Genomic DNA, 20,000 nt, shown 5'->3' with positions numbered 1-20,000 from the left:
CGTTTGAGTGAAGTTTGCGCGGGAAATTTGAATCGTTGTTTCTGATCTTTTGGTTTTGATTTGATTTTCGGGTGTTTAAGGTTTCTTTTTTCCTTTCTTTTCAAGTGGTATAATGTCTTTAGGTTGCATTTTGAATATTGTTGTCTCTCTCTGTCTCTTTGTCTTTCTCTTACATTTAATTAATTCTGTCTGACCGTCTGTATTTTCTCTGCATATGTATGATCTATCTATCTCTCTTTCTTCCTCCCCCCCTCACTCTCCTCCACTTCCCTGCTCCCCTTCCCTCCGTCTCTCTTCCTCTCCCCTCCCCTCCAACCTTCCCTCTCCTCCATCTCTCTTCATCCCCTACCTCCGTCTCTCTCCCTCCCCTCCCTTCCTCCCTTCCTACCTCTCCCACTCACTTCTTCCCCCTTTTGTCTCCCCCCACCCCTCCTCCCTTCCCTCTCCCCTTCTCCCCCCCCCCCATCTCTCTTCCTCTCCTACCTCCCCTCTCCCATTCTCTGCCTCCGCCCTCCCCCATTCCTCTTTTTTTTAACGGCCACTTCCCCCTTCAGATGGAGAATGGGAACGCAGGTGATGGTGTTCCTCCATAGCTACGAGATGTGCAAAGAGGCTTTTGCGAGGCAGGAATTCACGCACCGGCCCGACTGGTTGTTCTTCAATCCTACTAATGAGAAAGTGGCGTTAGGTGAGTCTGAGGGTGTCATTAGGTGTGTGTTGAGGGCAATTAGGTGAGTCTGAGGGTGTCATTAGGTGTGTGTTGAGGGCAATTAGGTGAGTCTGAGGGTGTCATTAGATGTGTGTTGAGGGCAATTAGGTGAGTCTGAGCTTGTCATTAGGTGTGTGTTAATGGGAAATTACGTGAGTTTGAAAGTGTCATTAGGTGTGTGTTAGTGGGAAATTACGTGAGTTTGAAAGTGTCATTAGGTGTGTGTTGAGGGCAATTAGGTGACTCTGAGGGTGTCATTAGATGTGTGTTGAGGGCAATTAGGTGAGTCTGAGGGTGTCATTAGGTGTGTGTTAATGGGCAGTTAGGTGAGTCTGAGGGTGTCATTAGGTGTGTGTTAATGGGCAGTTAGGTGAGTCTGAGGGTGTCATTAGGTGTGTTTTAATGGGCAATTAGGTGAGTTTGAAAGTGTCATTAGGTGTGTGTTGTGGGCAATTAGGTGAGTCTGAGGGTGTCATTAGGTGTGTGTTGAGGGCAATTAGGTGAGTCTGAGGGTGTCATTAGGTGTGTGTTGAGGGCAATTAGGTGAGTGTGAGTCTGAGGTTGTCATTACATGTGTGTTGAGGGCAATTAGGTGAGTCTGAGGGTGTCATTAGGTGTGTGTTGAGGGCAATTAGGTGAGTCTGAGGGTGTCATTAGGTGTGTTAATGGGCAATTAGGTGACTCTGAGGGTGTCATTAGATGTGTGTTGAGGGCAATTAGGTGAGTCTGAGGGTGTCATTAGGTGTGTGTTAATGGGCAGTTAGGTGAGTCTGAGGGTGTCATTAGGTGTGTGTTAATGGGCAGTTAGGTGAGTCTGAGGGTGTCATTAGGTGTGTGTTGAGGGCAATTAGGTGAGTCTGAGGGTGTCATTAGGTGTGTGTTGAGGGCAATTAGGTGAGTCTGAGGGTGTCATTAGGTGTGTGTTGAGGGCAATTAGGTGAGTGTGAGTCTGAGGTTGTCATTACATGTGTGTTGAGGGCAATTAGGTGAGTCTGAGGGTGTCATTAGGTGTGTGTTGAGGGCAATTAGGTGAGTCTGAGGGTGTCATTCGATGTGTGTTGAGGGCAATTAGGTGAGTCTGAGGGTGTCATTAGGTGTGTGTTGAGGGCAATTAGGTGAGTCTGAGGGTGTCATTCGATGTGTGTTGAGGGCAATTAGGTGAGTCTAAGAGTGTCATTAGGTGTGTGTTGAGAGCAATTAGGTGAGTCTGAGGGTGTCATTAGGTGTGTGTTGAGGGCAATTAGGTGAGTCTGAGGGTGTCATTCGATGTGTGTTGAGGGCAATTAGGTGAGTCTGAGGGTGTCATTAGGTGTGTGTTGAGGGCAATTAGGTGAGTCTGAGGGTGTCATTAGGTGTGTGTTGAGGGCAATTAGGTGAGTCTGAGGGTGTCATTAGGTGTGTGTTGAGGGCAATTAGGTGAGTTTGAGGGTGTCATTAGATGTGTTTTAATGGGCAATTAGGTGAGTTTGAGGGTGTCATTAGATGTTTTAATGGGCAATTAGGTGAGTTTGAGGGTGTCATTAGATGTGTTTTGATGGGCAATTAGGTGAGTTTGAAAGTGTCATTAGGTGTGTGTTGAGGGCAATTAGGTGAGTTTGAGGGTGTCATTAGGTGTGTGTTGAGGGCAATTACGTGAGTCTGAGGGTGTCATTAGGTGTGTGTTGAGGGCAATTAGGTGAGTCTGAGGGTGTCATTAGGTGTGTGTTGAGGGCAATTAGGTGAGTCTGAGGGTGTCATTCGATGTGTGTTAATGGGCAATTGGGTGAGTCTGAGGGTGTCATTAGATGTGTTTTAATGGGCAATTAGGTGAGTCTAAGGGTGTCATTAGGTGTGTGTTGAGGGCAATTAGGTGAGTCTGAGGGTGTCATTAGCTGTGTGTTGAGGGCAATTAGGTGAGTCTGAGGGTGTCATTAGGTGTGTGTTGAGGGCAATTAGGTGAGTCTGTGAGTCTGAGGTTGTCATTAGATGTGTGTTGAGGGCAATTAGGTGAGTCTGAGGGTGTCATTAGGTGTGTGTTGAGGCCAATTAGGTGAGTCTGAGGGTGTCATTCGATGTGTGTTGAGGGCAATTAGGTGAGTCTGAGGGTGTCATTAGGTGTGTGTTGAGGGCAATTAGGTGAGTCTGAGGGTGTCATTCGATGTGTGTTGAGGGCAATTAGGTGAGTCTGAGAGTGTCATTAGGTGTGTGTTGAGGGCAATTAGGTGAGTCTGAGGGTGTCATTAGGTGTGTGTTGAGGGCAATTAGGTGAGTCTGAGGGTGTCATTAGGTGTGTGTTGAGGGCAATTAGGTGAGTCTGAGGGTGTCATTCGATGTGTGTTGAGGGCAATTAGGTGAGTCTGAGGGTGTCATTAGGTGTGTGTTGAGGGCAATTAGGTGAGTCTGAGGGTTTCATTAGGTGTGTGTTGAGGGCAATTAGGTGAGTCTGAGGGTGTCATTAGGTGTGTGTTGAGGGCAATTAGGTGAGTTTGAGGGTGTCATTAAATGTGTTTTAATGGGCAATTAGGTGAGTTTGAGGGTGTCATTAGATGTGTTTTAATGGGCAATGAGGTGAGTTTGAGGGTGTCATTAGATGTGTTTTGATGGGCAATTACGTGAGTTTGAAAGTGTCATTAGGTGTGTGTTGAGGGCAATTAGGTGAGTCTAAGGGTGTCATTAGGTGTGTGTTGAGGGCAATTAGGTGAGTCTGAGGGTGTCATTAGGTGTGTGTTGAGGGCAATTAGGTGAGTCTGAGGGTGTCATTAGGTGTGTGTTGAGGGCAATTAGGTGAGTCTGAGGGTGTCATTAGGTGTGTGTTGAGGGCAATTAGGTGAGTCTGAGGGTGTCATTAGGTGTGTGTTGAGGGCAATTAGGTGAGTCTGAGGGTGTCATTAGGTGTGTGTTGAGGGCAATTAGGTGAGTCTGAGGGTGTCATTAGCTGTGTGTTGAGGGCAATTAGGTGAGTCTGAGGGTGTCATTAGGTGTGTGCTGAGGGCAATTAGGTGAGTCTGAGGGTGTCATTAGGTGTGTGTTGAGGGCAATTAGGTGAGTCTGAGGGTGTCATTAGGTGTGTGTTGAGGGCAATTAGGTGAGTCTGAGGGTGTCATTAGGTGTGTGTTGAGGGCAATTAGGGGAGTTTGAGGGTGTCATTAGGTGTGTGTTGAGGGCAATTAGGTGAGTCTGAAGGTGTCATTAGGTGTGTGTTGAGGGCAATTAGGTGAGTCTGAGGGTGTCATTAGGTGTGGGTTGAGGGCAATTAGGTGAGTCTGAGGGTGTCATTAGGTGTGTGTTGAGGGCAATTAGGGGAGTTTGAGGGTGTCATTAGGTGTGTGTTGAGGGCAATTAGGTGAGTCTGAGGGTGTCATTAGGTGTGTGTTGAGGGCAATTAGGGGAGTTTGAGGGTGTCATTAGGTGTGTGTTGAGGGCAATTAGGTGAGTCTGAGGGTGTCATTAGATGTGTGTTGAGGGCAATTAGGTGAGTCTGAGAGTGTCATTAGGTGTGTGTTGAGGGCAATTAGGTGAGTCTGAGGGTGTCATTAGATGTGTGTTGAGGGCAATTAGGTGAGTCTGAGAGTGTCATTAGATGTGTGTTGAGGGCAATTAGGTGAGTCTGAGGGTGTCATTAGATGTGTGTTGAGGGCAATTAGGTGAGTCTGAGAGTGTCATTAGGTGTGTGTTGAGGGCAATTAGGGGAGTTTGAGGGTGTCATTAGATGTGTGTTGAGGGCAATTAGGTGAGTCTGAGGGTGTCATTAGGTGTGTGTTGAGGGCAATTAGGTGAGTTTGAGGGTGTCATTAGATGTGTTTTAATGGGCAATTAGGTGAGTTTGAAAGTGTCATTAGGTGTGTGTTGAGGGCAATTAGGTGAGTTTGAGGCTGTCATTAGGTGTGTGTTAATGGGCAAATAGGTGAGTCTGAGAGTGTCATTAGATGTGTGTTGAGGGCAATTAGGTGAGTCTGAGGGTGTCATTAGGTGTGTGTTGAAGGCAATTAGGTGAGTCTGAGGGTGTCATTAGGTGTGTGTTGAAGGCAATTAGGTGAGTGAGAGTGTCATTAGATGTGTGTTGAGGGCAATTAGGTGAGTTTGAAAGTGTCATTAGATGAGCATAATGCGTCATTATGTGAATTTAGAAATGTTAAGGTAAGTGTCAGTTGTATTGCTTTTACGTTCTATTTAGTTCATTTTTTTACATTTATGTGTGATTCCCGGTCTTGGAATATATATATGTATATATATATATATATATATATATATATATATATATATTTATTATTACCGCCTTTGGAATCTACTCTTTCTTAGACATTCCCGTACCTGGAATCTATTCAAATTCCTTAGAAACATATATCTTTCAATCCGAATAAAATGTATCTTTATTTAACTTACAAGAAAAACAACAACAACAACAGCAACAGATATTCTAATACACCCACACCCACTGCACACCACACACACACACCACACCCATGAAAATAACCACACCAAACCCAACGCCCTACTCCCACTGCACACCACACACACACACCACACCCATGAAGATAACCACACCAAACCCAACGCCCTACACCCACTGCACACCACACACACACCACACCCATGGAAATAACCACACCAAACCCAACGCCCTACACCCACTGCACACCACACACACACACCACCCCCATGAAAATAACCACACCAAACCCAACGCCCTACACCCACTGCACACCACACACACACACCACACCCATGAAAATAACCACACCAAACCCACCACCCTCCTTCCCACTTCGCAGGCGTGGGCGGTAGCAACGGCCCCCACTGGCATACCAACCGGCGCTTCACCCTCCGTCAGCTGAAGAACCAGGGGATGGGGAAATCCACGCTGGTGTCGGGCATTCACGAACAGGCGAACATGCTGATTGGGAAGTTTCAGGAGCAGGCCGGGAAGAGCGCGGCTGTTCCGTACGCCATTAGGGTGGCTGTGGTGAATGTCATTTGGCATATGGTGGCGAGTGAGTAACGAGTGGGAGGAGCTGGGATTTCTTTTTTTTGACACTTTTCTTTTTTTATATATTTTTTTCCACATTTCTCTCACTTTTTTCACATTTCTCTTTTTTTTTTTGACACTTTTCTTTTTTATTTTTTTCACACTCCTCTTTTTTTCACACTTTTCTTTTTTTATTTTTCACTTTTCTTTTTTTATTTTTCACACTTCTCTCTCTCTCTCTCTCTCTCTCTCTCTCTCTTTCACGCCTCTTTTTATTTTTTTTACACTTCTTTTTTTTTTTTGGGGGGGGGGGTTATGTAAGGTGGGGCGTTCTTGTATTGGTGTTCATAATAGCAATCATGATTTTTTTCTCTCTCAATCGGTTAAAACCCATCCTTTATATATTCCCAATCAGTAAAACAAGAAATACACTTATTTCCAAGTAATGATAAAAATACAGCGGTTGTTCCCAATCAACAAAACCACAATTGCATTAATTCCCAGTGAGATAAAGACCAATCCTGACTTTAATAAATTCCAAATGATAAAACCAATCCTCTACTCCCCCCCCCCAAAAAAAAAAAGATAATAGTAATAAAATAAATGAATAAATAAGACGATAATTGATAATAAATAACGTCTTTTTTTTTTTTTTACTTAACAAGGCATTACCTACGACGTGGACGACCCAAAACTCAAGGAATTCATGCAGCTGATGGACGACTTCGGAGAGATGACCTACTACAGCACTTTCCTCGATATCTTCCCTTGGCTTCGTAATATCCCGGCCTTTTTAAAGAACCGGCTCTTTGCCTTGGACCAAGTCGAGATTACCGACCAGAAGTTCATGAATTACTTCTACGTAGGTGTTTTTTTTCTGTATTTTTGACTTTTTGGTTCGGTTTGTTCAATAAGAAGGAAATGAGATAGAGATCAGGACGTTGCAGGGATACGCACACAAGCACACAGAGAGAGGTATACATACATATACACATACACTCAAACGCAAACACGAACACAAACATACACTTAAACACACTCATACTCACACACACACATATATACATACACATACACGTTCACCTTGTCCACATCCTACAAAATAACAAACAAAAAATATATATACATAACACTACACACTAGCTTTACAATCCTACACCACCAAAGAAATACACATAACAACAACCACAACAAACTTTCCTTCCATGATTTTATTTCTGTAACTCATTCCATTTCACAACAGGAAGTTATTAAAGAGCACAAGAGCTCCCTGGACCCCGAGAACCCACGCGATCTCATAGACAGTTACCTGCTGGACACGGAAGGGATGGAGCAAGAAGAAGTCATCCGTAGTGGTGAGTCTTTGGCATGTCTTTCTTGGAGTTTAAAGCTAAGGGCACGCTAGTCTTCTTAGCCCTGGGTGTATGATGCGTTCAGTCCCACGCGCTTCCTGTGGATGGTAACCCCGGCCATTCCTTGCACTCAGGGGGGGATTTAGAAGCAGATCAAAACAGTATGCCACAGCAAAGAATATTCATTTTGACAAATTGGAATGAAAACTAAATCCAAAATCTAAAACCCTAGACAGGCTCGCCGAAGTCTGGCCAGCTACAGCTTTTGATTGGTCGGCTGACCTGACTTCGGCGAGGCTGTCTTGGGATCCCAGGACAGAGGAGATTGGTGTGACCTTTGCTTTCGAGGGGAAGGTGTTGCTCTTCACACACACACACACACACACACACACACACACACACACACACACACACACACACACACACACACACACACACACACACACACACACACACACACACACAAATACGTATATATACGCATACTGTATGTATGTGTCACAGACACACACATATATATTTACCTATCAATCTATATGCCTATCTATCTGTCTATCTATACACGAACATAATAATCAAAGCAACATTATCTTGAAAGCTAAAACCGTTAATGCACACACCGAACCGATCCCCCAACCCAAGCGCGCGCGCACCCATTGCAGACAAGGACTTGGCTCTCCTGATCTTCGACCTCTTCTTCGCCGGGAGCGAGACGACCTACAGCACCCTCACCTTCGCCATGTACTACCTCGCCGCCTTTCCGGAGGCTCAGCGGAAACTGCAGGAGGAAATCGACCGCGCTCTACCCGGCGACGTCCTGCCCACCCTGGAGGACAGGGCGAGGTGGGTCATGGGGCTTCTTGTGTTAGGCTACGCGTGCAGAAGTCATGTAGGAATAATGATTATTTTACTACATGTATGTGTGTGTGTGAGTGTGAGTATGTGTGTCTGTGCAACAGCAGATACATAGATAGTCAGCGAGAGAGAGAGAGAGAGAAAAGAAGGAACACAGAATGACAGATAGAATATCCTCTAAGCAAATGTTCTTCCTCACAGTCTACCATATCTCGAGGCTGTTCTTCACGAAGTCCTCCGTATGACGTCGCTCGTCCCTGGCGGAGTTCAACACTGCGCCAGCAGAGACACGCACTTTGCAGGATACACCATTCCCAAGGTACGTTATGTGCAGTGTGGGAGCGAAGGAACATTGCGTCTCGTTTACCATTCGAAACTAAGGCTATTTTTTCGGAGGAGGCGAGACATTTCCGCGTCACGTTTGCAAACGGAACGCTTCCCAGACGAAGACCGTATCCGTCTAACTAATTTCCGTCTTGATTTTGTACTCCGAAGTATATATACAGCTAGAATGTTTCTTGTTGATGAATTAGATAGAATGAGTGAATGTAAACATAAGCTAATATTTTAGAACATTCGTATATACAATATTCATCATATACATATATATATATATATATATATATATATATATATATATATATATATATATATATATTTTTTTTTTTTTTTTTTTTTTTTTTTTTTTTTTCTTTTTTGATAGCGTAATATGTATGAGAATGTTAAAGATAAGTCCGATATGCAAAGCTGAGCCTCGCCCTGGCTATGAGGGGAGCCCGGCCTGTGCCGACTAATGTCGACTCGATCAACGTGTCAGCTACGTGACTATAAATATTTGAGGTAAAGGGAATGCTTCTTGCAATTCGATAAACGTTTACCACATGCTTCAGTCCTGACGCGCGAGAGGTATCGCGTTTGCCGTAACACTGGAAAAGACGACACAAGTAACAGGGAGTTATGTATGATTATGTATGAATTCGGTGAGAATAAACCACACATATGTTTACATAACTATGTCATAAAATCTCGCAGTATATTTCAAGATGGCTGATGTCTCCCTCTGCCATTTTACTCCACCCATACAGGCGCGTCCTTTATTCCCAAAGCAATTCCTCAGCTCTATCTTATTTCTCTCGTGCCATCGAAATCCACACCACGTCACATATTCCTAGAGCAATATCTCCATCATTTTATTCTGTCGTATCATCGTAATAAACACATCCAATTTCCTCACCTCTCTTACATTCCCGTCACATATTCCCTCAGCACTTTCCTCATCGCATAATTTCCATCTCATATTCCCACAGCACTTTCCTTACCTCACACATCCCCGCCTCATATTCCCACAGCACTTTCCTTACCTCACACATCCCCGCCTCATAATCCCCACAGCACTTTCCTCATCTCACACATTCCCACACCATTTCCTCATCTCACACATTCCCACACCATTTCCTCATCTCACACATTCCCACAGCACTTTCCTCATCTCACACATTCCCACAGCACTTTCCTTACCTCACACATCCCCGCCACATATTCCCACAGCACTTTCCTCATCTCACACGTTCCCACAGCACTTTCCTTACCTCACACATCCCCGCCACATATCCCCACAACACTTTCCTCATATCACACATTCCCACAGCACTTTCCTCGCCTCCATTTTATTTCCTCATGTCAATCTCACTCCCAGGGCTCGATCATCAACACTGCAGCTGCCTCGATCCACTACGACTCGAGATATTGGGACCGTCCTGAGAGCTTCCTCCCGGAGCGCTGGTTAGACGAGGAAGGGAAATTCTGCGCCAAGAAGGAGGGGTTTCTTCCCTTCGGCGTTGGTACGGAGAAGTGGATCATCAGGCCAAGTTTATTGTTATTGTATTGCTGAATGATTCCTTTCTGTCTCTCTTTCTTTCTCTCTCTGTTTATCTCTCTTTTTCTCTTTCTCTTTCTTTCTCTCTCTGTTTATCTCTCTGTTTCTCTTTCTCTTTCTTTCTTTCTCTTTCTCTTTCTCTCTTTCTTTCTTTCTCTTTCTCTTTCTCTTTCTCTCTCTTTCTCTCTCTTTCTCTCTCTCTCTCTCTCTCTCTCTCTGTCTCTCTCTCTCTCTCTCTCTCTCTCTCTCTCTGTCTCTCTCTCTCTCTCTGTCTCTCTCTCTCTCTCTCTCTCATGTTAGGAATGAAAGGTTCTCAAACCTTCCTTCGTTCTTGTCACATAGATATTTTTTTATCAATTAAAATTACAGGAACGCGATTTAAGGAAGCGAAAACAGATAGTATTATCCAACCCCTTTCTTATATAAACAATTTGATAAAGAAAGATACATTATGTAATCTTCCATAATTCCTTTTCTCATCATACATATGATACACATTATCCTTTCTCTCATCAACGCCATACACAAAACAACTCAGACCTACCTCTTGACAACATGACCTCTCTACCAGCTAATTAAATCCCAACAGGTAAGCGTGTCTGTCTGGGCGAGTCTCTGGCACGCATGGAGCTCTTCATTTTAGCCGTGGCGGTGTTCAAGAACTTCACCATTTCGCCTCCTCCGGGTACTCTTGTTGACGTCACACCCAGCCCGACCCAGCCGATGTTCCACGTGCCAAGGAAGCAGGACATTTACGTAACTGCGAGAAAGTGAAATGGTGAAGATTTGAGGAAGATGAAGATAGAGGAAGCGTGAGAAAGAGAAATGGTGAAGATTTGAGGATGAAGATAGAGGAAGCGTGAGAAAAGGAATTGGTGAAGATTTGAAGATGAAGATAGAAGAAGCGTGAGAAAGGGAATTGGTGAAGATTTGAGGATGATGAAGATAGAGGAACCGTGAGAAAGGGACATGGATAAGATTTGAGGATGAAGAAGATATAGGAAGCGTGAGAAAAGGAATTGTTGAAGATTTGAGGATGAAGAAAATATGGGGTGTGAGAAAAGGAATTGGTGAAGGTTTGAGGACGATGAAGATATAGAAAGCGTGAGAAAGGGAAATGGATAAGATTTGAGGATGATGAAGATATAGGAAGTGTGAGAAAGGGAAATGGTGAAGATTTGAGGATGAGGAAGATATAGGAAGCGCGAGAAAGTGAAACGGTGAAGATTTGAGGATGAGTTTATGATTCGAAGGTGCGAGAAAGTGGAAAATTAAAATTTAGAGAATATGCCAGTGATTAAGAAGAAGATTAGTCACTGCACGCAAGTAAAAATGTTCAGTCTTCTGAGATGAACCTATGATTATGACGAAGATTAGAGAGTGCGAGAAAGTGTAAAGTTAAAGATTTTAGAATAAACCTACAATCATAAAGAAGGATTAGCAATTGCAAACATGAAATGTGCATTTTTAGGGGGTAAACCTTTTGATAATATACAAGGTTAGTAACTGCAAGAATGTGAAAATGTGATTTTGGAATAAACCCATTATAGTGCATAAGGTTAAAATATTCAAAATTTTAGGAAAGCATGCCAATAGTTGCTCTGTAGTTTTAGAAGGTCTAGATATTTATTCATGTTATTCTATATGTATTTATAAAATATATATTTATATATATAGCGAAATAAAAGCAAAGTACTGTGGTAAGACAAATCCGCAAATCTACTTTGTTATCATAATTATGTACATAATTTTCATTATCACTGTCTCCAACATCATCACCATCATCACTACCACCATCACCATCGTCATTAGAGAGAGAGCGAGATAGTAATAGATAGATAGATAGAGAGAGAGATAAAGAGATAGATAGAAAGAGAGAGAGAGAGAAAAAAAAGAGATAGATAGAAAGAGAGAGAGAGATAAAGAGATAGATAGAAAGAGAGAGAGATAGATAGTAATAAATAGATTGAGAGATAGATAGAGAGGGATAAAGAGATAGATAGAAAGAGAGAGAGATAGATAGTAATAAATAGATTGAGAGATAGATAGAGAGAGAGAAAGAGAAAAGAGTAGGAGTTAATGTGGTCAAAACAGTGACTCCTTCTATTAAATGCGACCACTGTTATCTTTAATGAATAGTAAATCATTGTGAATACTTTCAGTCTTTCATAATTCCGTCAATATTGCTTAAACCCACCTTTAATTGCTACAAGATTACTGAATAATACCAGCGGTGTACCCAACTCAAGAGAGTGGAGGGAGGGAGATAGATAGATAGATCGATAGAGAGATATGCATAAGTAGATCGATCGATAGAGAGAGAAAGAGAGAGAGAGGTAAGATTGAGAAGCTGTTGCATTAGTATTAGTATCGAGCATTAGCAGAGAGAGAGAGAGAGAGAGAGAGAGAGAGAGAGAGAGAGAGAGAGAGAGAGAGAGAGAGAGAGAGAGAGAGAGAGAGAGAGAGAGAGAGAGAGAGAGAGAGAGAAAGAAAGAAAGATTGAGAAGCTGTTGCATTAGTAGTAGTATATAGTATTGCCAATGAGATTCTAATGCGTGGTGGCTGAGTGGTTACAGCATCGGACTTTGGATTCGGCGTCAAATCCGAGGGTTCGAGTCCTCCGACTGGCGCTTTGTACCCTTAGGAACTTTACCTTGATTGCCCATTATAAAAGCCACCTGTGGGGCAAGCCAGCCTTTGTGGGTGCCGGTTCCAAGCCCGGATAGATAAAGAGGGTTGATTTCAGGAGGGGCATCCGACTGTAAAAACCCATGCCAAAACTAGTATGGAATGAGCCGACATATGAAAATCAGTGGGGGGGGGGGGGGGCTCATCCATAACGGCGACCCCATATAGAACTGGGAGAAAGCTTAGAAGAAGAAGAAGAGGAATTACCATTATTATCAACACCACAAAGTCTATCAAACTGATAAGAAGCTTTCTAAAGGCCAAATGGTGATCGCTGTCCCCTTTCCATAACACTAAGACAAAAAAATGGAAATACATGTTCTGTATATGGAAATATCATCTCTAAGAACAAAATGTAATTATACCCTTTCTTTATTTATCTAATAACTTAAGGGGCTTCTTCATTGCATTATTGACTTTGAGACGGAACAAGAGGAATAATGGAAGGGAAATCTGAGTACCGACACATAATTACACCTAAAGACCATTTCAGTTTGCAATACGAAGCAAGGATGAATTCTCATGATGAATCAAGGCAAATAGGAGGTTCTTTTGCCTAGAAATATTTTTTTGTTGTTTAGTATTATCAATTACATCATTTTTTGTCATTATGCTATACATAGTGCTTATCATATCATGCTATTATTGATATTCCATACATTATCATTGTGATATTTTTTCTTTTGGCTACTTATTTGTTTCTATATTGCATGGGTAAATTACCTCAATGTCTCCATGTGTAATCTTATCTCTATACTAGTAACAGAGTTTTGAAATTCCCTGCGACCCCCCCCCCTCTAAAAAAAAGACAAAATATCAAGAGGTTTTATTTCTTATATTTTTTATTTATTTATTATTTTTTACATTTGCACGATTTTATCACAATGTTATCCGTTTTACGTACCATTTCCCCTAATGGAGAATAATATAGCCAACAAATGCATTTTGATTCGAAGTCTTGGATATCAAAGTCTGTCCACAAGGCAACAAGAATTCTAATACAGCTTTGTTAATATCAAGCACTTTTCCAAATTAATGTTTTACGGAGATTTGACCTGCACCTTCCTTTTACTTCCCATACAAGGTAAAATAGATTAAACTCAAGTGCGCGTGTTAAATATTTTATTTCGTTTAATAGTAACTTTTTATTAAATATACAAAAAGTATAGTTCATTTTGAATATATTTCCAGCACTGGGAAAATGTGATACGTCCAGCACCGAGGCAAAAATCACAAAATGCTACTGGGTCAATTAATATAATATTTTAGGATCCTTCTTGCGCCAGTCACTAAGCCTCAAAAATGAAACATTGATGATTATCAACGTAAAAGACAAAACACAAGCCAAATATTTTAGAGAGAGCAAGGCTACGATCTATTCTCTGGAGGTATTCTTAAAATGCCCGAGGAATCTGTACCCTTAAGCTAGAGCGTTGGACATTCTTTCGTGAACAAAGAAGTCCGTAATTGCATTGTTTAGGCTTATAACATCACTGACAAAGACATAGCAACCCCATATTGAGCTGCGATGCCATTTACGACCTATCCTCCTCCCAGGATGCACTCAATAATGCTGCAATATGTGTTGCAATTTTCTCCGAAATATTTCTTGGAGCATGACCACTCCATGGCGACACCCTACATGTTTACCGTAATCGACACTGGATAAGATAAACAAATCCCGGTCATAAAATCAAAGAATTTCAGTTCATAAAATAATCCCATGATGTTGATACGACAAAATCCAATATAGGTGCTTATTTCCACATAGTTTATTAAACCCCGAAAGAAAGAGCGGGGGGGGGGCTGTCTTTAGTCTGTAGTGAAATGAACTAAGGAACCTGTGAAGGAAGACGCATATTACGTTCTAAGGTTCTGTTAAGTACCTGCAAAGGGAGGTATATGATAGTGATATATGAATCGCTTCCTTATTCTATATTTCACAGGACTTGAAGATCTTTGCTAGATACTCTACTTCAGGGTTTTCTTTTATTTAAAATTTCAAGGACGACACTTTTTTCTAACTCTATCTGCAGCTCATTGCACTTACTCAAGATATTACTCTCAGGCTTGGAAATCTTGGAATAAGTCTACACACTACAGAGGAGGGGTGTCACACAAACGGCCCGAGGAACATTTGCTATTTCGGTTTTACAGTAGGCCCTTTTACAAGATTAATTAAATCAGGCCTTCACACTTTACATTTTTGTCTAATGTTATGATTTTGTAATGTCTAAAATAGGCTCTTGATTCTTACGCCAACCATATGGTCGTTTCGTCACCTCGACTCACGAAGGCGAAATATGGCCTTGCAAAATGAGTCTGACATCCTCGCTATAGAGGGATTGTTGATGGACCCGTGTTTTTTAATCCCTCTCCCTTACGAATAAACCTGAAAAAATAAGCGTCGTCTGCCACCGGAACCTGGCACATCATAACGAAGAAATCATTTATCCTCCGAATAGAAAGTGTCGGCAACTCATTTATCGAACAGTGATGCAGATGTCTTGCTTCCTCGGGGTATGGAACATGGGCACCGCGGGATCAGCTGTGACGTCCAGCGTGGAACCTTTGGGCGGGGCGAAGCTGAGGCTCTGAAGCATTGCCGTGGCGAAGATGAGGAGCTCCATGCGGGCCAGGGACTCCCCGAGGCACACTCTCTTGCCTGCGGAGAGGGGGGCACTCGTCAGGTCGTTAGCAGATCGTGAATGACTTTAAAGAGCGTTAAAATGACGGTAATGGTTTCGCTGTTTCCGTCTTGCGTTCTTTCTTTCTTTCTTTCTCTCTCTCTCTCTCTCTCTCTCTCTCTCTCTCTCTCTCTCTCTCTCTCTCTCTCTCTCTCTCTCTCTCTCTCTCTCTCAACGCAGCACAAATAAAGCTAAATTATGCATAAATGAAGATAAATACAAGCAAGAGTACAACTTGCTAAATGAAAATAATCAAACAAACCTAAAGAATGCATAAATGGTCAATCATTTTGTTACCAACTTTGCAGAAGTAAAAATAAAATTAATCTGCCATATTCTCAAAAAAAGGAAAAAGAAGAAAAAAAAAGTATAAATGAACAAAATATTTTCACATCAACCAACTTCATACCAGAAAAAAAACCGACATTACGCACCCGAACCGAAGGGCAGGAACCCCTCCTTCTTCGTGGTGAACTTCCCGTTCTCGTCGAGCCAGCGTTCCGGCTTGAGTGCCTCCGGCTTCTCCCAGTACCTCGGGTCGGCGTGCATCAACATCGCCGACGTACAGATGGCCGAACCCTGTCGAGAGAGAATCCAATCCTAAGTTACAGTCCTCGTTGTTTTCTAGTGTGTAAATTCTTCCCGTACGGTCGGTCATTGGAATTTTGTCCATTGAGATAAAATTAACTAGATTTCTTTGGTAATCGTTATTTTCCAGTGTGTTAATGCCACTTTTAGTACGAGTTGGAATTTTGTCCACGAAATTTTAAAAATCATCTGCACTTCTCTGACATAGCGCTGCTTTCTTGTCTTTATGTTATTAAAAAAACAAACTTATATATCACTTTTAAATGATCAAAAAAGAAATCCTAAATTACTAGTTTTCAATCAAGCCTTGAAATAATTCCAGAAAATGCACGAATCCACACAGTGATCATAAATTACCTCTTCCAGAGACGGCAAGAACAATTTAAAATCCTACTGAAAAAAGTACATTACAAACCAATACCTTTGGAATTAAATATCCTCCAAAATGCATGTCTTTAGTGGCGCTGTGTTGGGCTCCGATGGGGAGGAGGGAAGACAAGCGGAGGACTTCATGCAGAACCGCTTCGGTGTAGGGCAGTCTGGGAGTGAATGACGGGGTAGAAAAATGCGCACATACACATAAACACACACACACACACACACACACACACACACACACACACACACACACACACACACACACACACACACACACACACACACACACACACACACACACACGCACGCACACACACACACACACGCACGTATATATACATATAACGCCCAATATAAGGTTTATCATATATGAATCCACATGTGCAACAGCGTGCCTTCAATATTGGTACCGCTGATCACCTTATAACAAGCCCTAGAATGAGACACAACACAACAAAATCACTTCGCCTACCTGGCCCTGTCTTCGAGCGTCGCCAGGGTACCCTTGGGCAGCACTTCGTCTATCTCCCTCTGCATGGTCGTCTGAATCTCGGGGTGCATGGCCAGGTATTGGACCATGAAGGTGAGGGTGTTCGTCGTCGTTTCACTCCCGGCGAAGAAGAGGTCGAGGGTCAGGAGAGCCAAGTCCCTTTCTGGAAGGAAATGGGGTTGGAATCGCATCGGCGTACCTCCATGCTGGTGGAATTGTTTTGTTGTTTATTGGATAGTGTAATAAACCTTTAGGTGGGATGTAAAAAAAAGGTAATTGTTTTATTTTCATTCTTCTTGGTGTTATGTACCTTTAAGTAAAAAAAATAAAACTAGAAAAAAAAGTCTTAGCACCATACATCTTCACGTATCCAATATAAAATAAACAGACCCCCCCAACGAAAAAATATAATAAAAATGAATAATAATGATATCAAAATAACAAAAATAAATGAATAAAAGATACTCACCACTGCGAACGACATCCGGGCTCCCGCTGCCTTCCTTCATCTCCAAAAGATAAGCATCGATAAGATCGCCTGGGTTATCGGGGTCCAGTGAAGCCTTGTGTTCTTGGATCAGTTCCTGTCGTAAAACATTAGTAGAAAAAAATCAGTAAATCAGTAATTAAGTAATTCAATTAATGTACAGATAAATATATAAATAGATGAGTGAATAGACAGATAAAATGGTGAATGAATAGGTATATGTTAGGGAATAAATAAGACTGATAGAAAAATAGTGAATGAATAGGTAAATGGTAGATATGCAGATATATAAGTTAATAGGTACATAATTAAGTACAAAAAATAAATTAAATATATAAATAGGTGAATAATGAATAAATGTAAAGATGCACAAATAAAGTAATAAATGACTATTGCATGAATGTGTAAACAAACAAACAAACAAATAAATAAAAAACCCTTTCAGGTGCAGTCTTCAGACCTATGCAGCAATCTTTCTCTTCTTATCATTACAGTTTAGAATTACTATACATCTCCACGTTCTCGACTTTTACTACTTACATCAAAATAAATGAAGAATTTTTCTTTAAATTCCTCTAGACGATCCAAACCGAAGACACGATTCTGGACGAATTTGGGCAAATATTTCAGACCCGGGAAGAAGTCCCTCACACCCAACGCAAACGTGGCGGCATTCAAATCTTCCAGAAGCTTGTCAAATTCCTTCATTCTCTTGTCATCCATGTCGAACATTTTACCTTGTGGAAATAAAATTGAAATCCAATAATCCACTGTTGTTATTGCTCTGATATCGATTGGTAGAGTTACATTTCCGACCAATGCTTGCTCCGTGTTCCGTTTTTTTTTTTGCTAACGAAAGCGACAATTATCACATTCGGGCAAAGAGAGAGAGAGCGAGAGAGAGCGAGAGAGAGAGAGAGAGAGAGAGAGAGAGAGAGAGAGAGAGAGAGAGAGAGAGAGAGAGAGAGAGAGAGAGAGAGAGAGAGAGAGAGAGAGAGAGAGAGAGAGAGAGAGAGAGAGAGAGAGAGAGAGAGAGGGGAAGAGAGAGAGAGAGAGAGAGAGAGGAAGAGAGAGAGAGGAAGAGAGAGAGAGAGAGAGGAAGAGAGAGAGAGAGAGAGAGATCTCCCCAATAGCTATGTGGCAAGACATACCCTGGGCAGGCCTGGGTAAAGCGAGGTCCATGAAAAACAGCCACAATAATAAATGAAATGAAATCTTATCCATATCGGTTATCTATCCTTCTGATGATTAACTCGCGACGAATTCGAAACGTCACAGTTTAATTTCATTCCTTAATATGGCTGTTTTTTTTCTATTCAACTTTGTAAACTCGTTAATGAGCTTGTATTTCTGCTCATCAAGGTCTATACTTTTATATACCTTGCGGTAAAGTGCCTTGTAAGTGTTATTAAGAAGCCCCTCCAAAATGTACATAGTAGTAGGATAGAAACGATGACTGGCACAGGATCTCCAATTTGATACTGATAGTCCTTTTAATGCCAGAGATTTTGTACGCTCATGAAAATGATGAAAAATGGAAAATCCCTTACTATATAAGTTATGTAGTTATTTACTGACTATCACCAATATGTTGCATTGGTTAATAATTACAAACCATTGTTACCCGAGTCGATTTTTTTCTTGAGTTTTAACATTTTGCAACATGAAGTATATCAACATAACAGCCACAGCCGATGATTTTTTTTCGGAATTCTTCACTAAATCTATTATACCGCTTAATATCATATTGCGACTATCTGTGTACGGCTTATAATTAATGAATTTGAGATCTATCGATGGCGTCAAAAGTATTATCTCGTATACTGGTCGAAAATGCAACTGAACCACAGCATACCATGTCCTGAAAATCACTTTCTTATTAGGTACAACGAATTTGATCGTCTTACATTCACTCCACACAACATAACCTAAGCAAAATCTATGACTAAGATTTATATTCCTTACATACTACATGACAAACAGAAACAAAATCCATTCATTTTCACCATACCTGCCACCATCTGCCAAATAACGTTGACGACGGCCACCTTCATAGCATGAGGAACTGGTTTTGGTTCATTGGCCTGCTCCTTCAACCGTTCGACCAGCTTGCGTGCCTGCTCTTGGACTCCTGTCACTAGCTTGGATTTGCCCATTCCTAGGTCCCTTAACTGGCGAAGGGTGAAACGACGGTTGGCATGCCAGTGGGCCCCGTTGCTCGAGCCGACACCTACGGGAAAAGGCAGATATCATGTAAGCCCAGTGCATTTCTGTGTTTACATTTATACAGTGTTAGAAGATTGGTAGGGAATCAATTGCAGTTATATTCGGCATCTGTTAAGAGCCATGATCTCTTCTTAAATAGGCTGGTTATTTATATCAGATACAGTGTATATGTCGCAAACCATTTTACTTACATGGTGTGCTCAATCGTCTATAATCAAACGTGTTCTTATGAACAAAAATGCTATCAAAGGTTTTAATGTACTTTTAACTCATTCTGGGGCAACTATAGAATGAACATTTGCTTTTAAGGATACCAAAGTCACATTGTCGTAATATAGGGTTACTGTAGCCTATCAGTGTAGAAGGAGGGGTTTTGTACCCTTCGTGGAAAATGAAAAAGGGGATTAAGGAGACATTAGAACTGAGAAAGCCTCCCCTTAAAAGCGCCCTTCAGAAGAGGGTTCTTATATTAAACTTTGCTTGTAACAACAAAGAAAAGAAAGTATAAGAAATAAATTCATAAATACATATGACACCGAAAATACATAGCCGCAATATTGGTACAGTTCAATGTGACCACCATTACGGCACATGAACCCGACTTAGGGTTAAATTATCTCTCATTCCTTTAATAACCTTAAGAAGATCTGCTACTCAGTTGGGTAGCAAACTTATTTACTTATATCCCAAACTTGTATGAATGTTATACACCACGTTAT

The 20,000-nt window shown here is 41.7% G+C and overlaps 2 protein-coding genes across 4 annotated transcripts in view; one reads left to right on the top strand and one right to left on the bottom strand.

The window, feature by feature from the left end:
• Positions 1-11,444, top strand: part of LOC113816204 (cytochrome P450 2L1) — a 21,229-nt gene extending 9,785 nt beyond the window's left edge. For all 3 annotated transcript variants that reach the window (XM_070120640.1, XM_070120642.1, XM_070120641.1), the window contains exons 4-11: positions 555-688; positions 5,461-5,679; positions 6,320-6,516; positions 6,898-7,009; positions 7,669-7,849; positions 8,063-8,180; positions 9,558-9,702; positions 10,327-11,444. In XM_070120640.1, the coding sequence (XP_069976741.1) occupies positions 555-688; positions 5,461-5,679; positions 6,320-6,516; positions 6,898-7,009; positions 7,669-7,849; positions 8,063-8,180; positions 9,558-9,702; positions 10,327-10,511 (1,291 nt within the window). In that variant the 3' untranslated portion in view covers positions 10,512-11,444. The remainder of the gene's footprint in view (positions 1-554; positions 689-5,460; positions 5,680-6,319; positions 6,517-6,897; positions 7,010-7,668; positions 7,850-8,062; positions 8,181-9,557; positions 9,703-10,326) is intronic.
• A 2,086-nt stretch (positions 11,445-13,530) lies between these two features.
• Positions 13,531-20,000, bottom strand: part of LOC113816199 (cytochrome P450 2L1) — a 10,426-nt gene continuing 3,956 nt past the window's right edge. The window contains exons 5-11 of the mRNA XM_027368244.2: positions 19,067-19,285; positions 17,596-17,792; positions 17,038-17,152; positions 16,551-16,731; positions 16,122-16,239; positions 15,547-15,691; positions 13,531-15,090 (exon numbers count right to left, since the gene is read on the bottom strand). Of these exons, the coding sequence (XP_027224045.1) occupies positions 14,909-15,090; positions 15,547-15,691; positions 16,122-16,239; positions 16,551-16,731; positions 17,038-17,152; positions 17,596-17,792; positions 19,067-19,285 (1,157 nt within the window). The 3' untranslated portion in view covers positions 13,531-14,908. The remainder of the gene's footprint in view (positions 15,091-15,546; positions 15,692-16,121; positions 16,240-16,550; positions 16,732-17,037; positions 17,153-17,595; positions 17,793-19,066; positions 19,286-20,000) is intronic.

The sequence above is a fragment of the Penaeus vannamei genome, chromosome 4 (genome assembly GCF_042767895.1).
Source record: "Penaeus vannamei isolate JL-2024 chromosome 4, ASM4276789v1, whole genome shotgun sequence".
In the NCBI taxonomy this organism is placed as follows: Eukaryota; Metazoa; Arthropoda; class Malacostraca; order Decapoda; family Penaeidae; genus Penaeus; species Penaeus vannamei.
Note: the sequence above shows the minus strand (reverse complement) of the source record. Positions and strands in the feature narration are given on the sequence as shown.